The 21,620-nt window shown below is 41.6% G+C and overlaps 1 protein-coding gene across 1 annotated transcript in view; it reads right to left on the reverse strand.

Moving 5' to 3' along the window:
* Positions 1 to 18,236, reverse strand: part of ANO2 (anoctamin 2) — a 158,112-nt gene extending 139,876 nt beyond the window's left edge. The window contains exons 1-3 of the mRNA XM_026796668.2: positions 17,666 to 18,236; positions 13,268 to 13,446; positions 10,396 to 10,809 (exon numbers count right to left, since the gene is read on the reverse strand). Of these exons, the coding sequence (XP_026652469.2) occupies positions 10,396 to 10,809; positions 13,268 to 13,446; positions 17,666 to 17,684 (612 nt within the window). The 5' untranslated portion in view covers positions 17,685 to 18,236. The remainder of the gene's footprint in view (positions 1 to 10,395; positions 10,810 to 13,267; positions 13,447 to 17,665) is intronic.
* Positions 18,237 to 21,620: the final 3,384 nt, after the last annotated feature.

Consider the following 21,620-nt stretch of genomic DNA (forward strand, 5'->3'; position numbering starts at 1 on the left):
GCAGGGAGGGCTCCGAGCAGGGCCCAGGCTCTGCTCCAGGGCCCAGCAATGGCACCAGAGGAACGGGCAGGGACTGAGGCCAGGAGGTTCCACCTGGGCAGGAGGCAGAACTTCTATCCTGGGCAGTGACCGAGGACTGAACAGATTGACCAGAGAGGGTGTGGAGTCTCCTCACTGGGGATATTCCAGACCCCTCTGGACACAATCCTGTGCCCTGTGCTGTGGGATGGCCCTGCTGGAGCAGGGAGGTGGGACCAGCTGCCCCACTGTGGTCCCTTCTAGCCTGAGCCATCCTCGGATTCTGATTCTGCCTTTTTCATTTCTTCCACTTTCTCATCTAATTTCAGGGGTCCAGGTAGCAGGAGGATGCCAACTGCCTCAATTCCTGGATTCAGCTTACAGCTTTTGATGTATAATCCCTTGGCTACACTTTTTATTATGGTTTTAATTACATTAGAGTGCTCTGTAATTATATGCCAATTATTACTATCTTTGATAATTAGCACTGACATATACAAGTGAAGGAATACATTTTAGAGCTGCCTATTAGTCTTTCATGGTACTTAAAGTTCTACAACATTAAAAAAATTGGTTTTACATTCTAGTTACATTTTCCTCTTCTTATAAAAGGATGGAAGAGAGAATTGCTCGGAGCACAGTACATGACTATAGAATTGCTATACTGATATCAAGACAATTACCAATCACGACATTATAAAACCGCACCTACTTTTAAATACTAAAATGAGCTGTCTTTAATAACATCATCTAGAAAGTCACCTGATGGGGGGGATTGTCCTGACAGAGAGTCTGAACATTATGAAGATATGGAAATTGACAATTTACAGCTGGCTCTTGCTAAAAGCATTCTTTGTGCTGACTTTGTGTGAAGAGTCTTGCCAGTTGGTGGCCAGATGTAACAAAACATCCCTAAACCAACAAATACTTTCCAGGAGAGTCACTTGTGAACTGTGGTTCCCAAGTGAAAAACAACAAGGGGTCCCTAGTGGCGCAAGCTGTGTCTTAGGTCATTACTGTGGTGTTCTCAGGTGTCTCCTGCAACACATCAGCTGAAAAGTAAAGCAAGTACCTTAATGAGCAAACTTTGGTGCCTCACTGAAGCTGAACTTGGCCAGCTTTGGGTGAGCAGTTTCCTAAGGACAGCTTTGAAATAAGGCTTTGAAATAAAAGACAGAATAAGGGAGGAAGGAAATTTTGCACAGAAGTTCCTGAGAGAGAAGCTGTTGGGAAGTATGAAGTCTGCATGTCCAGCTGTCCCAGCTGTGGATTTTCTCAGTGGAAAAGATCATGGACCATAGAATAATCTGAGGTGAAAGGGACTCACAGGGGTCATCAAGATGTCTTGGATGCTGTGACTTCACTTGGATCTGCAACTGATGGCAGCTGATGACAGCAGGGAAGGGTGAAGGGCTGATTTCACACTGACCAAAGAAAGACACAGTGGCACCAAGAAGTGGCACGATTTCCAAGATTTTGAATATGAACAGTGGAGGGGTCTTTTCAAGAAAAAAACAAAGTAATTTCCCCTTAGTAATAAGAACAGGTCACAGCATACAGGATAAGGAGAAAGAGTTTTGTGGACAGAAATGGAGCACCCTGTGGTGGCCAGGTGAGCAGCCCTGCAGGAGACTGGAGTGAAGGGACAGGGGGAATATGCAGAGGCCAGAGGCAGGTGAGCAGGTCAAGCACTGGTGAGGTAAAGCAGGTACCACTCATTGACCTGTGAAAGCTGAACAGTGCCACCGCAGGCAGAGCATAAATATGATCCAGTGAACTCACAGAGACCTGTGACAAGCAAGGAGCCTTACGAGGGCTGCGGGGCACTACAGTGGGTTGACTGCACTGTAAGAGCCTGAAAGACCCTGATTTAACAAGAAAAACACGGTATGAAATTTCCTAAATCCCACTAACCAAAATGCATATACTGAAAGGGTGGAAGAGTCTTCCAGTGACCTTCCTTAGAGACACAATCTTTAGGACATTACTTTTGTCTTGACGACCTAACAGGGCTCAGTGGCAGCTGAACACTTGCACATCTTCAGAGGCAAGCAAAGCCTGCAAAATGAAGTATGGAAAATGAGAGCTGGAAAAAAAGCAGGAATGTTAATGATTTCCAAGACAGGCAAACTTACAAATGAGTGAGGATAATGGGAATGAGGCAAGAAACAGATACAAACAATGACAGTAAATCCAGAAAAACTTGAAAATCCTGTGACTTAAATGACATGCATGGAGTTGAAACTTTCAAAGCATTAGGAAACTCAAGTCATCCTTCACACTCTGTAACCAGTTTCAACAGGAACAGACTTAGGATTTTGAGTGACTCGAGGAAAAGTCCTAAGTATAGGATGGGCAGCAATATCCTTCCCCATTTTGAAGTGATTAAGGAAAAATTACATTAGTTTGAACTAACACTTTAGAGGTGTCAGCATGGAGTTCTGCTTAAGTATTTGCAAGATCTTGAATATATATATATTATATATGTCTGAAATATTAATTTTTCTTTTTAATTTAGTAATTTAGTAATTACTAAATTACTCCAGCTAAACCACAACTGAGCTTAGTGAACATGTAGACAAAGGCTAGAGAGAAATTCCCCATGTCGTAGCTGAGACATAACTAAAACAAGTGCAACTGGGCTCCTCTGGAAGAGAAGGAAGCTGGTATTTTTCCTGAGTACTGCATTAGCTCCAGCCTATGGAAAGCAATGACCACCTCTACATTTCCAGGAAAATGCTCCTATGGGGGTCTTGTTTTTTCCTCTGAAAAGGTTGCTGTTACCAAAAAAAAGAGAAATATTAATCCACATAGCTGTTCAGTCTGTTTCCCACCCTAGCTATAAGTAACTCATTCTCTCTCAAATATATTTTGTGGATTTATTTTACCAGGAGACGTCTTATGAAACTCCAAGATCATCTACCAAACTCCACCTCCAGGATTTCCTTAAAAGTACAGTGTATGGGTGTCAAACTTTTTAGTAATTTTATAATGCTTTAAAATTATTACAGAATCCAGGAATTGAAGGAAGAAGCCAGCAGAGAACCAATTAGTTAATTCCTAGATGGCAGAGCTTAAAGAAAACATATCTATTATCAACATATACAAACAAGCAAACAAAAACAAACAAACAAAAAAGCCCCGCAAAGAAACAACAAATAAAAATCCATGCACCTGTTTAAAAGAAATAATTTTGTCCAAATATTTGGTTTCAGGGATGAAATCATTGTTATATTAATGCTGACCTGGAATAACTGCACAGAAATTTCAGGATATTACAGAATGTAGCACAGTATTACATAAATCAAGATCTAACATGATGTTTTCTTTGGCCTGATACTGTGAGCACATACGTGTACACAAAAGAGGTTCAATAGAGGGCACACATTTATCAGCACTGTCTACCAAGGACAGAACCCCCTCAGAAGGGTAAATTTTCCATGCTGTGCATGGGGATTTAGCCACCAAATTCTCATTAATGCTAAAGAGAGCCATGCAGCCCAATGCCACTCTGCTAAATTATTTTTTTTCCTTGTAGTTCTATTCAGGACAAAGTAACGGCTGACCTACGGCCACTGGAATGACAGAAGCAACTCTGTGATACAGTTTTGACAGATTTGCCTTGTCCTATGACTTAATAGGTCTTGCAACGACCAGGAAAGACACTTTGAATACAATCTGATTACAACTGGTGGCTTGTACATCACAGTTCCCTCTTTTTTCAGGATGTAGCCATGTGAGCCAGTTAATTAATTTTTCCCTCTATGACAGCTTCCCCCCACTAAATCTGTGTTCATTCACAGGAACTGGCACTTAGTTGTTGGAACTCTGCTCCTACCTAGAACTTAGGTCTGCAAAGGATTTAAGTTTGAGCTGAAGAGGATGTTCTGATTACTGAGGGGAAATTACTTTGTTTTTTCTTGAAAAGACGTCTCACCTGTTCATGTTGAAAATCTTGAATCCAGTTTTCACTCCAAAATGTCTCCCTCTCAAGTACAATATAACATTTGAAAGTGCACACAATGTAAAATGTCTTGAGACATTTCTTCCCTACATGGGATCATTCCTTTCCTACAGTGTCTCACTTCCTGGAAGAATATTGCTTGCGTGTCTGAGCATAATGTCATGATCAACATGACATTATAGCAACTCAGATTTGGGCAGAATGACACACACGCAGCCATTAGAGTAATCAGTAAAGCAAGAAGAGCTCAAAACGTACAAGCATCCCACAACCCTGAGTCATTATTTACATTACCTTTCCCTGGACGTGGCAAAGAATAGCAAATTCCACTCCCTCACTCCCCATACACACAAACAGTTGAGGGGTTTTTTCCCCATAAGATAGTCCTATCCTGCAAGGACTAATTTCCACTGTCAGATATCCCCCAGCCTGTAGATATCCCCCAGATTCTCTGCTAGAATCCATTCCTGAATCTGAGAAGGAAGAATGACACCTTATGGAATGCCTTTTCATTTGTCTCATTGCAGACAGAAGGAAAAAAAAAAAAGAGAAAAGAGAAGAAGAGAGAGGGGCACTGTCTCAGCTCAGATCCTTTATATCTACAACATAAAGCAGGACATAAATATATATATGTATATATATATGTATAAAAGTAACATATTGAAAACAGGGAACACTTATCTACAGTGTTGCATCTACTCCAAAGCAAAATTCTCAGCGGCTCTGATTTAGGCAAAGGATTTTTCATGAGGTATGAATTCATGGCTAACCAGCAATGCCTCTAAAAAAATTAGTGATATCACAGAACAATTACCCAGCCAGCAGAAAGTCAATAGCGAACACTCCTTTGGCACCAAAGATACCTGCAGGGCTGTTTGCTGCTAGAGACGAAGCAAGCATTGGCCTGGGGACAGGAAAGCAAACAAAGTCCCATTTTCCCTCCAAAAGAAACCCTGAAAATCAGGATTTTTTTCCTGTGACAAAGAATAGGTCAGGGTTCATGAGGCATTGCAGGGGGGGCAGTCCTCACCCAGCACCTCACCTCAATAACAGCAGCATGACTGCTGCCATTTAATAGGTCAGAAAAGCAACAAATCCCAGGGCCAAATTCCCTGAACTATCTCATATTTTACTACTTTATTTTCATGAAGCTGCTATTCAAGCTGCACTGGCGTGATTGCCTTGGAGAAATCATCACTATTTAGCCACCAAGCCTCCTCTGCAGGCACTGTGGCAGCATCACATCCCTCAGGGCTTCATGTGTCACCCTTCAAACCCTCCCCAGGTATTTAATTTACACATTAAAACTTCTGCTGCAAACGAGATTGCTGATAATTAAAATATGTTTTCAGGGAATCATCTGTGAACAGGCCAAGCAGCTGATCTTGTTACTGTGCATGCCCTATCCTGCAAGTGTCCATCCCCCAGGAGAGATGTGTGAGCCATTCCTTGTGGGCTTCTCATCTGCCAGGCAGTTTGTAGGAATTGAAGTAGTTCTCCCAGAAGGTGACAGAACTCAAGACACAGAGAAATGAAAACACAAATTCAGGAGGCCATTACTACCAAGCAAGTCTGCTAGAAACAGCATTACGTAGAAAATATATGTAAAATTAGGATGCCTCTGGCCCAAATCCCATTGTAAATATCACCAGCATATACAGCCCTATTCTACCTTCATCTAAAATTCAGGATATGGATGATTCCATTTCCTAATCTGCAGATAAATGATGACATTTACTCTGATTACCCAAGAGCTTTATAAATGTTACTAACAAAACACAGATGATTTTTGTACACCTTTTCAATTTTCTCTGAATCTCTTGGAAGCCTTTTTGAGTAAGGTACCTCATGGCTGAGCACCAAGAGTCTGGATGGTAATTAAAAGTGAGTCAGTCTGCCCATTCATCTATTCAAGCCACAATACAGTTATTAAAAAAAACCCCAGGATCCATAATATGGATTTTGAGCTTTGACAGCACAGCCATTATACTTAGCCACCTTTTATTATGGATCATTATGTTATTGATTATTTAATCACACTTAAATTCCATGGGGCTACTTCAAAATCCTGTCTAAAATGGAGACATAATTTCCACTTAAATAGTTAATCAACTTGTCAATATTTTCATCACGTTCACTTCACTACCACTGCAAACCTTGCCTTGCCTGTTCAACTTTAATTTTATAAGAGCTGTGTATTACATTTCAGCTCCATATAAGTAACATACAGAAGCAGAACATGTTTTAGCTAATTAATGCTTCTGCAACTACAGTCAGTGAAAAATATGCATAAAATATTTATGTAATTAGCTCCGCAAAGAAGTAAAGCCTTGTTGTGAGTGCTGAGAGATTGAAATACAAAGTCCAAAGACCTAGAGCACAAAAGATACCAGTCTTTTTCCAAAGCTCCATTACTCTGTAACATCCTTGGCTTCAGGAGGCATTCATTAACAGGGATAAAGGTCTAGGACTCACATTAAATTTCCATATCCTTTTAAAATTAATGTTAGCTACTATTGGGCTTTCCTCTGCACTTTGGATGAATGTTTTGAGGCAATTAAATGTCCATACTGAGTGCCTGCAAGGTGTCTCACATGTACTAAGGACATGAGATGTTTTCCTGGGAGCATCCACAGAGCACATTGATAGATTTTGGGAAAAAAAAAAAAAAAACAACAAAAAACCAATTTTTTTTTTAGGCTTTTAAATACCACTGAATTAAGCAATATACATGACATCATTTTGGCTATGCTTTGTCCTTAGCAGCTGACAGGAGAGATGCCTTCTCCCACTGACAAATAGGAAGCACCTTAGTGCAAAAAAATAGTGAATTTTAACCCCATAAATAAAATCAACTGCAGCACTATAAGCTTTGATTTGAGTCAGGCTGGGGAGGTCTTAGCTGGTTGGGTTTTTAAGTCTATGTGGATTTTTTTATTTGAGTCAGGCTGGGAGGTTTGTTTGGCTGGCTAGGTTTTTAAATTTACATGGAATTTTCTGCACAAAAATTCAAAAATATGCCTTGGAATATCAAGCAGAAAAATCAAATCACAACCTCCATCATCAATAATATTAATATCAGCATTGAGGAACTTAAGGAATTCCTTTCCCCTCAACTGTAATGTAATCAAGGGAGTTTAGTAAGATATTTTGGAAACAACACTAGCTCAAAAATTGAGGTTAGATGAGCTTCTTGGAGGATAATTTACATTTTGTTTCAGAATTGTCATCTTACCCTTGAAATAATATTTCCTCTCCCAACTGCTATTTAGCATAGTACATTTCACTTCCAATGTTCTCGAAAATGATCCAGCTCTGTCAGAATGCCAAGGCACATCTCCAATGTCCTCTTATTCCATACCTATTATGCCTTACCATACATAATTGTAATTGAAAATGGTGTGTGTTGTATTCGCATTCATTAAAGCAACAGTAAAATTTAAATTTAAGAGAATGACTAGTTCCAGTTTAGGTGAAACATAATTATCAGCTTCCCTAGGAACAAATAACAAACAAACAGAAACAAAACAAAACAAAGAAAAACAAAGCAAGAGCAAAGGTAAAGGGAAATTAAAAAAAAAATTAAAAACCCAGAAACACCAGTAAAAAAATAAAATCCAAGGAATGTTTTATTAAGAGAAATGAAAGTTTCTCTGGAGGACAGCAATAACAAATGATAGAAAGTTATTAGGAAGTTGGAAATGTAGTCCAAAATTCCTTAACTCACAAATAATAACTGGCTGAATTGAGACAGTCCATAGTTTTGCCTATTTTCCACAAATTCAAAAACAGCAATATGCCTCCCTCCACATACAAATTATACATCTTCATGTTTTTCTTGTCCTCTTCTTTTACACATTTGACAATGTAAGTGAGAAAGGTGTTTATTCCCTAATAATCAAACATATAACAATCATAAGGCCACATATGAGCAAACATATTAACATCAGAGAAATTCTCACTTTTCCAAAAAAAGATAGCTGAAAAAATAAAGATTTTTAAATAGTTGTAACTCTGTCTTGTGTTCCTAGAGATTAACTTCCTGGTGTCTAAAAGGTTTAAACCAACAAAACCAGCTTCTGCAATAACTCCCATGTCCCTGTTCCCATGTGAGGTTGGTAGATCCAAACCATTCCCTGATTCAGGACATCCCATCTTTCTTAAATTATTGGATTTTCTTGCAAAACCATAGGAAGATGATGTAATGCAGAGAAACTAGGTCTGCTCCAAACCAAAGGTCCAAAAGTGGAATCTCTCTAATATATCTACCTTGGCAGCTAGATCAGACTTATCTCAAAACCTGGTCCAGAGCATATATTAGAGAATATATCTCAACTTGCAATAGTATTATATTTAAAAAATAAGTTTCTTATATTAGCACTGAAAAGAACCACAACAAACAAAAAAACCTCCACCAAACAAATATTCAGTTCAGCATAATCCACTGGAAATGTAGTAGTTGAAAGTCCACTGTGCTGTACAAAAATACAAATGCTGCTTTAAGGCTGTTCTCAGTTTAATGAATTTATAGACACATATTTTTTCCCAGGACTAAAAGAAGAAGTTTTTCCTGTATCAGCTCAACCTACAATTTTAATCCACATATAAGGACAGCTGTGCCTTTCACATGTGCCTACTCAGCACTTTCTAGGAAATTCACAGCAAGAAAAAGGACAGAATCTCCAGCATGTTCCAACAGGAGTTAACTAACAGAAGAAAAAAATCAGTGAAGTGAGAAAAAAGAAAGGAAGTAAAAGCCACAGGTCATGGGCAGGGAAAAAAAAAAGATACGGCATAGTCCTTCCAGCCTCTTCCAGTTTCTCAGGAGACTCTGAAACAGAAAACTTTCTCCCCTTTTGATTAGACAGCTTGTGTGTTGAGGAAGGACAGGAGGAGGGGTGGGGGACAGGAGTGACTCTGTACATACACAGTTAGAGAAGTTAGATGGAATGGGGTTTTTTGTAATTTTCAAAATCAATTCATTTTTTCCATAAAATAACTGATCAACAATTTCCTGTGAACTTCCCAGTTCCTTTACAAAAGGCCTTTTTCTCTTCATAGTGAAGACTGTGACAAAAAGGGCTTTTTTGATCAACACTTTATGACATTGTTCATCACTTTGTATATTATTTAAGAGCATGTTCCATCACTTGGAAGGAGGCCAAAACAGAATTTGTATCCAGCTAGACTTAGGGTAAGAAATGTGTCAAATAATCAAATCCAAATCTCCTGCTTTACTTTTTGGGTTCTGATGAAATTCAAAACTGAAAGGGGTCTCCAAAAACAGTTGTTCTCCTGGGTTTTTGTGAAATTTGGTTATAAAAATCATAGCAGTAAGATGGTCGTGTAATGAACCAAAACCCCAGAGCACAGCATAAAAGAATCAGGATCTGAGATCACTTTTTTCTGCTCAGAACAAGGATGGCTCAGCCAGGCTGTGCAGTGAAATACAACCCAGAGCCACCTCAGAAAATTAAGCAAGGAAAATTTAAAGAGTCAAAAGACTATTTCTTTCTACTCCTGCCAGTGATTTAATTATGCATACACTATGCTAAGCCAGTCAGTCTCAAATTTTCAGATTCAGTCTGTGATTTGCTCCATGTTGTGGAAGTGCTGACTGGTTGCACTGGAAGCAACACGAGCTGTAAGTTCTCAGCACGTACAAAAAGGCACTCTAAATCTCTCAAATTTGGTGTCAAGAACACCAGAGCACCTAAAACCAGAACCCAGCAGGGATTTCCCTTCATTGGATATAAATATCCATGACTTTCAAAGGTGCACAGAGGGATAGTACAGAGCTCAGTGCAACAACATGGGATTTGGAAGACCTGCGCTCAACTAACTGACTGGCAACAGCCAAGTAAAATAACCACAGCTCCCAGCTGACGTGAGCATAGTGTCATTTCAGCATCACACACATGGGAGAATAAAAACATAGCCTGGGATCTTCTCCTGTCAAAGCATAGGGGCTGCTCATTTTGTGGGTGGAATGAAGGAAGGACACAAAACTTACATAAGGCTGAGAAGAAATCTGAGAGTCACGCTGAAAATATTGTGAGGATATACAAAATGTCTTAGCAGTGTTCCAGCAAATTACTTAAGAGATACTTTCTTCATTTTAGCAATATTGAAGTTGTTGGGGGGATTTTTGGCAAGAAAAGTGTGTCTGCTGCATGCCATACGAACATTTAGACAAAGGAATACATTTTCACCTGAAGTAAGTTTGAAATTTCTACTCAACACTACATCAAACAACAATAACCATCATGTCTTTCTCAGGCAGAAAGGACCAAGCAACACAAACACACCCTGGCCACCTTCTTAGCTTCACACCGTTTTTTGGGCATCCAAAGTGTCCATTATCCATCCGGAAACCCTATGCCATGTATGAGGCGCAAATCTCCCCCTCTTACCTCGGGGTCTTTCTCGATCTCCAGCCCCGCCTCCAGCAGGTTGCGTTCGTACTCCTCCCGCTGCAGCCGCCTCGCCTCCTCCAGGGTGTCCAGCGGGCTGAGCTCCACCACCTCCAGGCCAGGCAGCCCTGGCCACCCCTGCAGGGCACGCTGGCCATCGTCCTGCTGCTGCTGCTGCTGCTGGGGCTCAGCACGACCCTTCCCAGTGCTTCCGTTTGAAACCAGGGCTACAGAGGCGAATCCGCGCCTTGGCTCCGGGGAGGCGGCGCCAGGCACATGGCGGGCCAGGCGTTTGCGGTAATGGTAGGCCAAGACGTAGTCAACCTTTCTCTTGCTGTCCCTGAAGTAGAGGCCACTCGGGGAGGCCTTGTCCCTCGCCCTTGTCTGGGTCCCTTCCACGTAGTTGTTGATAATCTGGGACAGAAATATGGAAGTTGCACAGACAAGAAAGCCAAAAGATCCAAGTGGGGGCGGGGGGGGGGGGTCCATCTCCACATGAAGCCACTAAGAATCCAGGTATGACTTACAAATACTAATTTTGCACACCAGCCTCACTTCATTTCTCCTCTGGCCATAAACTAAACATAGTTTAGTTTAGTTTATCCCAACATTTGGGATTCCTAAGCAGGTACAGAGGTACACCCCAACTCTGTCGCCCTATTCTGCACGTGCACAAACCAAGGCGAGAGGACACCCACATTATGAAAGGGCACAGAGAAGTGAGAATAAGGACCACATTATAGGCCATGTGCCATGTGCTGTGGAGCAAAGCAGGCAGGGAAGGGAAGCAAAATCAGTGTTGGAAGGGAAGAAATCAATCTTAGCCAGAATAGAAGAAATATCTTTAATGTGGTTCAGAAGGTCCAGAAGGGCCAGGCTGGACAGAAACACTTTTGAAAATTAGATTTTCAGGGATTAGAAGAGATATGTCCCATAAATGGCTCGCCATGCTAGCTTATATTTTTACATATGAAAAGACTGTGTGACTGGCCAGTAACACAGTAATTCCTGCAAAAAGGAATCCATGGCTAAAATCCTTCAAACCACCCATGTTGCGTCCAGTCAGCCCCTCAGACCATCCCTGCTTCACCATCTCCCTCTCAGAACCCTTCTGGGATGCAGCTCCAACAGTAATCCAGCCATCACTCAGCCTGGATGGGAATTCTGCAGCATTCATGTGGAAGTCTGACACTGAGGTATTCATTAAAGGCAGCCCATGAGTTTTTGAAACTGTTTGCAGCCACCATTTTCAGCACAATGCTGCCGTGTAAAGCCCTTCAGAGAGCGCTCTAGAGTGTTTTGCTTCTTACTCTCCCACAAAGTAGCTTTCAGTCATCACGTCACTAAATAAATCCTGGGTTTACATGTATGCTACATTCTTCAACCTTTCACAAAATTATCACTGAGTAATCTGTTCTGCACATCACACTCATCACACCCTTCATGTCTAAAGTATATATACAGTCCCTTTAGGCACATCCAAAATTACACTCAGCACTACATCCTGGCAGAATATAAAACTGCTTTTGAGACATCCTTTTATTTCAATTCCCCATTTCCTGATTAGATACATTTTCATGTATTACTCACAGGAAGCCCATGCAAACTCTCCAGATCCATCTCTGCCCCAGCGAGGGAAAACCCGTGGCAGATTTCTAGGGTCCCTCCCAGAGAGCTGCAGGCTATACAGTGCAGAAGGAATGATGTCACCACAGCAGGTCACTGGTGCAAGGCAATGCATTAGCAGGCTCTAGAGAAGACGAGTTCTGAGGATCCTCTCCTCCCTTACTGGAGAGTGTGGGCAGAACCAAGAAGCACGAACAAGAAACAGGAGAGGGAACAAGGAGGTTGTAGAATGTGAAAATCACTCCACGGTTTTCCTGTTTGTTACTGTGTGGAGCCACCTGCCACATCCCAGTCACCTGAGAGAGCACCATAGCAACACTTGGAGTTGCTGGAGTTACACAGGGGATGAGGAGAGTCAACAGTGATACCCTCTCCGTGGACTCTTTTGCTCACTCTTGGCAGCAAGATGCCATCCCCATAATTATGGGTGTCCAATTCATGGAAAGCTAATTAAAATTTCCACAGATTTCACTAAAGACATTTCCTGCCCCTAAATTTGCACTGCTTGCCTTACCATGTGACATTCTGACACAAGAAGACTTTTTTAGGGAGGAACACAAAAAGTCACAATTTCAAAAATGCCTCTGAAGGAACTATCAAGATCTTTCTCTCCTCCTCTCTCACACCCACTGTAAAAGTCAGAAACAGTGATGTAAATGACCAGCTCAAGTCCTGCATTCACTGCCTCTTGATGTTTCCAAGACATGAAACCATCACACCAAGGAATAAGAAAATGGGAAGGTAGGATCAGCACTTCATGATGATTTTGTTCTAGTGGTCTGGTAGCAAATATATCACTACAAATACATCCCAAATGTGCCTCCTCTAATGACATCTCTTCTCTGAACACTACAGCCACACCTCACTTACAAAGGGAATCAATCCAATCCAGCCCCCTTGGTCACAGCTGACTCAGGGTTGACACATGCACACCCAATTTAGTGATCAACCTGGAGATCTTTTCTGCCACTGGAGGTAGTAGCAACCCCCTTCATTCCTGCTCTGAAGGATTTTGGCTAAAGTAAACAATCCAAAAATTTTGGTGAGATTACTACTGCAGAAATTAATTCTTGCTGTACACAGAGACAAATAAACCATCTGAGGCTGTGGTATCACTTTCCTCATAACGATTCTTCTTCCTGTTCTGATTTAACCAACACACAGCAGAGTGCACCCTGCTCTTCCAGCCCTCTTCATAATCCCAAATGCACTTGACCTAGGTCAATGAACATGAAACCGTACTTACAGAACTTCTGTAGGACACCACTGATGCTTCAAGAGCTCCATTGGTCCCACTTCTGTGCCAGGAAGTCCGGTTCTGAGGAACAGTGAGGTATTTGCTATTGTAGGCTGAAAAAGAGTCCCTTGCTGATTTTGCTGTCTTCCATCCATTGAGAGTTGGGTGTGAGGAGGGTAGAGCAAAGTCTAAGAAGGAGAGATAAATACATAAAGCAGGTTTTGTACAGATGGTTCCCTAATGGAATGCAAAATACTGCAGTCAGTAGACACTATTCATTTCTAGTGATGTGAACAAATCCAGTGGCATCAGGTAGAGGTAGAAACTTGTGGATCGTGGTCATTCTTCATAAAGAACTCTTTACACATGTGAAATGCTCATCAGGTATATCTAAGGTTATACCTACATGTTCTGGTCTTTGGGAGTAATGTCTGGAATTTTTAGACATGCTCCCCATCTCTTGCGTTTGACAAATTACATGGTCACAGTGCAGAATAATGGAGGGCTTGGAGGGGATGGAGATCATCACAGAATCACAAATGGGTTGGAAGAGACCTGAAAGATAATCTCATTTCTATCCCCACTGCCATGGGCAGGGACACCTTCCACTATCCCAGGTTGCTCAGAGCCCCATCCAACCTGGCCTGGAACACTGCCAGTGATGGGACAGCTTCTCTGGGCAATCTGTGCCAGGGCCTCTTCACGCTCACAAGGAATGATTTCTTCTGGATATCCAACCTAAATATGTGCTCTGTCAGTGTGAAGCCATTCCCCCTTGTCGGGTCACTCCAGGACCTTGTCAAGAGTCTCTCTCCATCTTTCCTGTGGGCTCTCTTCAGGCACTGAAAGGCCATAATGAGGTCACACCAATGCCCTTTCTTTTCCAGGCTGAACATTCCCAATTATCTCAGTCTTTCTTCACAGCACTGCTGCTTCATCCCTCTGATTCTCTTGGAGGCCTCCTCACTCCAACAGGTCAATTCCATACTGGCAGTAGCAAGGTTGAAAAATGCTAATAAAAACCAGTGGATACAGAACCTTTTTCAACACACAGATGTTTCATACTCTTTCCCCCTCTAGTGGTGCCACAGCTGAAATGGGATTGAATGATCCATACTCTCATTCTCTTGGAAAAGCTCTTAGAGGGAAAAACCATGTCTTGGTCCTTCCAGCATTAGTGTTTTATATCCAGGAAAAGACATCCTGTACACATCTGCCTACATGGTCAGCACCATCATCACTACAGAGACGATACACCACTGCCTCCATCTGGTCAGGACTTTTCTCCAGGAATAAGAAACAACAGCTTCCAGGAAGACACCACATCCATTGTGTACTGCTAAAATCCAGAGGTTGTATTTCCCCCTCATTTAGCTGAGACCATTCTATCCCCTATACTCAGACTGAAACTGCTTCCCCACCACCACATTCTGAGAGAGGAGACAGTGGAATGCTAAAGAAGGAAATGCTTGGACGAGGGTGTCTGACCCTTAAATGTTATGATTGTTCTTATATCAATTATGATTATTCTTAATCAATAACAGATTAGGGTCCAGCAGCACTTGAACAGTCCAACAGATTGACTCACTAGTTTTCCCTGTCTGATCTCCCAAGCAGAATCGTGCTTGGCTCACTTTAACGAAGCACATAATGATGCCACAAGGGAAACTCCAAGAAAAATAATTAATAAGTGAAGGTTTCATTTCCAAAGGCCACACACAATGTTTCTCCAGTATTTTCAGACTAAGTCTGGGATACCTCACAAGACCTCTACACAGTCAATTAAAGACCTCTTTTACTTTCCAGTCCTTTTAACTAGGCCTAGGGAAAAAGCTGTCGTTCATTTATAACACTATTTCATCTCCATTATGCTTCCCAGCCTCTAGAAACTGTATCACAAACCTGAGATTAACACTGGTAAACTGGTGAGGCAGTCAGGGACTCCCAGTCAGAACAAGTTTTTTGATGAAAATGCAATTGCCATATTTGTATCTAGAGGACTCCTGTTCTCCCAAAAGCTTTTCAACTTCCTAAATTAAACCAATTGAACCAAAATGTTTTGGTTTGAATGCATTCCACATTTGATAGTTCCTGCCTGATACAGCACTGCCTCAGGGGCTTCTGCTTCAAATGCAGCCTGACCTCATTCCACCCTGTAAGCCTTTATGACATTTGGCCTTACATGTTCTCATTCTGTAAATATTCTGGAGGAATATTAGTATCTATAGAAACAAGCTCTGTGTGTGTGTATGTATGTGAATATATATAAAATTTTAAATATGCACATATGCATGGTTTTGGTGTATATTTACATATATATGTATCTTCAAAGAACAGCAGTACAGGGAATCTTGACTTCAACTAAGAAAGCAAATGTTCAGGAACTACACTCATTCTACAAAAATGGCTGGGGAACCATCCCTACAGTCAAACTCCATCGAGTTGTAAAATGGCTTCTGAGTACAAGGTACCTCCAGGCTCCAGGACAGAGATCAGTGACCAGTTCCAATTTCAGTTCACAGCCAGTCACCACCTGCTCACTCAGCCTCTCTGTACTCCTTTGCCTCAGCTTTCTGCAAACTTAAGGGTTGCCCACATGTGCAGCAATTCACCTCACTGTTTGCATTCCCAGGTCCTTGTCCAAAGTGCCACCACGAAGAAGTTGCACAGATTGCCAAAAGTGGAAGGACTGAGAGGGAGTGTTAAAGGACCACACTGCTTGTGAAAGACGCAGTAAAGGAGTCTGCCTAATTAGGAGCTCTGTATTAAATCCTGTGTAACAGCCAATTAACTGAGCTGAGTGGTCCAGATGATAAGATTATCACAGCACAGCTACTTGCAGAATACGCTGCAAGTGGTTTGGTTTTCCAGGGCACAGAGAGGGAACTGCTTTCATTTATCTTCCTCTCTTTTTAGATAAGCATCAGAAGGGATCTGCATTTCTGAAAGACACCAGAGTTAGAAGAATACTCCTCTGCAAGGCTGTTCAAAACATCTGCAATTTAGGAACATCGTTTGACAGACTCCAACTCCCAAGTAGGGATGAAAAAAAACCCACTTGAACTTACTGTTTCCTTGTAGCTTTACTCAAACATCTTTCAAAGGATATATATATATATATATATATATGGTTATACACGTGCTCTTTGGGTTCTCAGTAAATCATGAATTTTCAGGTCTGAATGTAGATGAAGAAGTTCAGCTCATGCCAAAATCAGTTCTTGTGCACATCTCCATCAAACTCAACTATAGTAAAGCATGATTTCCTCCACTGTGTCTTCAAAACCACCATTTTAGTGCTTTTTAAGAATATAGGAATTAGACAGACAAGGCTGTTTGGGTTGTCTCTAATGCCATCTAATTTGCAGCCTGTGAGTTCAGGGCTCACACAGTACCTCTCAGACTGCAGGTGGAAAGGGTAAAACAGCAAACCCTGACTAATGCCAAAATAATCTGGACAGCCTGAGTGCATCTGCTTGTCTGAACCCCATGCTAGCACTTAGTTTGAAATGTCCTGAGCCTCCAGGACACACAGCAGGAGAATCTCTTGGGTAGGACTCAGTATCTCAGTTGTATTTCTCTACATTTGTTTGTACATAACGCAGATATCCTTTGTCTTTCCACCTCGAAATATGATTGGAGAAGAAATACTCTTTATAAAGAGAACCATCCAGTTCTGAGTTTACTTATGGGACTGTTTTTAATAGAAGCAGTTAAGCAGCAGGGGACTAAACACATAAGTAGTTCTTGAACCATTCTAAAGAGAGAAATACCAGATAGCTAAAATTTAAAGGTCAAATTCTATTCTTCTATTATTCAAATAAGGAATTTGAAGTTCACAGGAGAGATACAGCCCCAGAAACAATGAGATAACATGGAAACAACCACAGAGCTTTTGACTATGACAGCAAAAGAACAATGACTCAACATCAGCGCTGAAAGTTATTCTAAACTCGTACACTGGGAACTCCAGAATGAAGGTTTTATGCAAATAAGAGTCTCAGCAGATTTGCTCCTTTTGTATGGGAATTTAGAGCTCAAGGCTGCCCATTTTCTCCTGGAAAAGGATTTTGCTTACTCCCCACAGTTGCCATGCGATAAGGCAAATGCAGGGGGAAACAGCAGAAGACGAGCACAAGGCATTTGCCTAGTGATTGTCTTTTCCATGTGGATCACAACACTGACCCACAGCTGCTCTTCTGAGGCTTTAGGAAAAGTGAACTCTGCATGTTTTATCTCTGAGCTCTCTGTATGTAACTGGGCTGCAGATTTCTTTCTTTTTTTTTTTTTTTTCCCTAAAGAAGACAGAGAAGTCCTTCCAAAGTACTCCTTTCTTTGTTCTCCACCCCATCTTGGTCTATCCCTCTTCATAGGCAGCAATAAGAATGAAACAGAAAATAAACTTACCAGGCATGTGTGTTTCCATGTTGCCTGGAGGTCTGGCTGGAAATTGCGTCAGTGCTAAAATAGGATGTGGCTATGCTGTGCACAATCTTCTTCTGCACTGGCTTAAGGAGAGAACAGCACCAGCGGCTATTTCCATCCTGCCTTGATCCTGCTTTAAGCAAACCACAAAGCTAAAAGCTGAAGCTAATTAGTGAGACCTTCTGGTTTGGTGATTACCAGGATGGAGGGAAGAGAAGGAGAAAGACCAAACTCCCATGACCTGAGAGGCCATGGCAGTTCTCTGCTGGAGAATTTCAGCACTTTGTCCTCATGTTCCTTAGCACCTCAAGAAACAAGGCATCAACAGGCACACTTTGTCCCAAAGGCAGTGGAGAGGAAGGAAAAAGGATAATGCAAATCCAGGGCTCTACAGCAGAGCCAGCTCTGTCCAAAGAATCAGCACCCAAGGATCAGATTGTCTTGGAGGTGGTTTCTGTGGGGAGGTGTGTCTTTGTATCTACAAAGCTTCACAGTGGTCCCAGGTAGGAGGTAAGTGCAGAAAGCTTTTTATAAGGCTGTTTCAAGTACTCAAGTTACCTCAGTGCCTGTATGCACTGTCATCCCTGCATGAAATATTCAGGGGATTATCTTGTAATCAATGGTCTAATCAGAACAGGTGATGGATCCTGCTTAGCCTTCAACCTTGCAATTTAAGCAACTATAGGGAAGAAAAGTTGTTGATGACCAATGCTATCTGAGAAAGGACTCTTATTTGCTAATGATAACTGAAGAGAGATGTAACTAATTCAAGTTCAAATCTTTTTTTCTTTAAGCCTGTTTATGAAACTATGATGGTTTTTCTAGTGTGACAGGGAGAAATGGATTTATTCAATGCCTGAATAAAGTCCAGTGGTTCTACGATCTTGTAAATCAGGGTAATGCACTGTGTCATGGCTGGCAAGGGTAGAAGTTGTCTCTGTCACAGAGAGATGTGCTGATGCACCCTGGTTGTGCTATGAAACATGAAAGGAGCAGTGCAGCTGTTGTTTCCCAAAACTTGGGCTGGGTGATGTAAAATGTTCCCAGCAAGACTAAGAAATTTGTATGGGATTTTAAATTCATTAAACCCCTCCACTCTTCTTGGTCCCTACTTTGAAATGGTATTTATTATCTTCTAACCAAAATATCAACAGGTATCAAATACTTTCTCCTTTTTACCCTGCTAGTATCTTATAGTACTTTCAGAACTTCTTTCAGAAGTTTTAAAAACAATTAATCTGTTTCCTAGACAGGCAACAAATCTCTTGCTTTCTATGCCTATCTCAGGGAGAAGGAAATGAAAATGTTCTGAAACTTTTGCTATTTTCCATCCACAATCTATGCTGCTCCAACTAAGCTCAAAACCAGAAAGGCAAATCCTGGCTAATTCTGGAATAGTATAGGATTGTAGAGCCAGGTCCTGCTGGGATCCTTGTTGACTTATAGCTCTGCCTGCACAGGTTCCAATTACCAGCTTCTATAAGCCATAAGGATGGGTGTGTTAAAGGTAATACGCTTATCTCACATAATAATATACGCAGCAATATGAGAGGAAGCAACATCCAGCTGCTTAGAATGGAAGTAGTCTGCTTTTAAGACTTTCCAGCAGAGAAAATGTGGAAATCACTGTCTTTCCTGAGGTACTTGGGTATGGTGCTAATTGATAATGCAGAGCTGTGACAAATAATACCAATATACCTGCTCGTGTTTCTCCTGCTGTAGAGGAGTGCTTGCAAGTCTGTAAATTTAGCAGAGAGATTGCATGTTTTGAATTATTAAGGAGTTATATAAGACTCCTCCCCAAATCCATTCAGTATTCCTGTAAATCTATCCTATAGCACACTCAACAACCCAGCTGGTGGTCTGAAGCAGTGGGATGTGCTCCTAATCATTGGTGGAGAGGTAAAGGCCAAGGTTGCTCAAACCCATCAAGGCTCACAAACAGTATGTATGGACTTGGGAAACAACATTCTTCAAAGCCTGGCTTCTGCTGGAGAATGCAAATGCAAATCTACAGTCAGATGTAGAGTACTGTGTGATGCACTGGCACACTTGATCATAGGCAGCAGGACTGTGCTCTTCACTCCTGCCAGGGATGAAATGCTGATGAAAGTATTGGAATTGCACTAATTGCAGCTGCCTGTGTGAAAGGCAATGAAACCTGCACAGAGCAGGTCTGAGCCCACTGGCTCCTTGGGCAAAAGTCAGACAGTTCTTTTGGGGCAGACTGCCAGAAAATGTTTGATTCTCATGCCAGCAAGTCAAAGTTAGAAATGTATTTACCTCCTCAGCCTGTTAAAGAAGATGGTATAACATTCCCTCCTGCTTTTTCTTCCTTGCCAGTTTATTTCTACAAAAGGATTTTCAAAGAAGATTCTTCTGGTCTTGCTCATGACGGGGGCTTGGAATACACTGGTCTGAGTAACAATATGTAGACCACACCAAAGTCCCCAGAAATCCCGGCTGTAAGTAAAGCCAGTAAGCGCTCTTCTCATGGGCTGCATCGCACTAACTCAGACAATTAATTACCTAATTAGAAGACCTGTCTGCAGCCATGAAGCCTTAGGCTGCAATCCTGTCAGCTTTCATGAGCTAAAAAGGGTCAGTCTGGGTGAGGGCACAGGCTGAAACAAAGGGACATCCCAGCCATGGTAAGTGGAAGAGGATGACATTTGCCTTTTACTCCCTTCTCTCTTGGTCCTCTCTGATGTTGCAGGTTGCTATTCCAGGAATTGCTGATCTTCAGCTTCAGATGAACTGCTGACTACCCGGGTGATCCAAATGCATCTGTCAGAGAACTTAATATCTAGATGCAGCTAGGGGAAGGAACAGGGTAAGGGTGGAGGTAAATTGGTGACAAATCTACTGCAGCAAGTGGGGCTGATGCCAATTAAAACCGGGTTTCTCTCTCTGGTATTACTGTGGACTAAAGCAGAAGACAGATGCATGGAAGGCCTGCACTTCTACCACTGGGCAGCAATAAAGTTGTCTTGAAAGAATATTAAAAACAAAAAGGGCTCACAATTCAGGGTGTGTTGAATCCACAACTGACTGGCAAGAGGAAGCAGCAGGGATCTGCCTGGTTCCTCTAAAAAAGAAATACAACTTACTTTTTTAGTTGAAAACAGAGGAGTTTTTGTTTGCTCCCAAAGGGAGCTCTCCTTGCAGTTCGGGAGATGCTTTGACCCATTTAATCATGTCAAAGTCCCATTCATTATTTTAAAATTGTTAGTTAAACAAGAAGGTTAAATAATTCTTGTCTTTCAAAAACACGCATGGCAATAACAGTCCTCCCTCTTTTTGAGAAATTAGTACTTCCCAGTGAAACTGCTTCACTGACACAAGATTCCTCCAGGACCAACAACATTCTGGAAGATCTTTTGTGTTCCATGGCCCAACTAGACAAAGTAGAATTTAAATCCTTGTAAATATATACTTGGCAGCAATAACTAAATTACACCTGCCACTGCAAATTCTGCATCTAAATTAATTCCAACTTTTGGAACAAATGCAACAGGTGAAGTCCAGGCACCTGGAAATAGGTGAGATAGCTACTGAGCTTTCTCCTCAAGTTGGTCTGGGCACAGGCTGAAGTAGGAGCTGTCCTTAAACTTGTACACATGTCTTGAGGATGCGCACAATTTACAGTCTGTCCTCAACACACAGTTTCTTTTCATTCAGCTTCAGGAGAAACATGTATATGCGTTGCAGAAAGATATTTGGTTGTCTGAACAACCAGTATTGTTTGTGTACTACAAACATCCTATTCTTACTCTGAAGCCTTATCCCATAATTACTGTACTCCCTGAAAAGAATGGGAGGAAAAAGAGCAAAAAATTATAAGTCCACTGTGTGTCACTAAGGACTGAATTGGGGAATGAAAGTGTAATGTCTCTGCAGATAACACCAAATGATTTGAGAAAAATTCTTTAAGTAT

Source organism: Zonotrichia albicollis, chromosome 4 (genome assembly GCF_047830755.1).
Source record: "Zonotrichia albicollis isolate bZonAlb1 chromosome 4, bZonAlb1.hap1, whole genome shotgun sequence".
NCBI classification, from domain to species: Eukaryota; Metazoa; Chordata; class Aves; order Passeriformes; family Passerellidae; genus Zonotrichia; species Zonotrichia albicollis.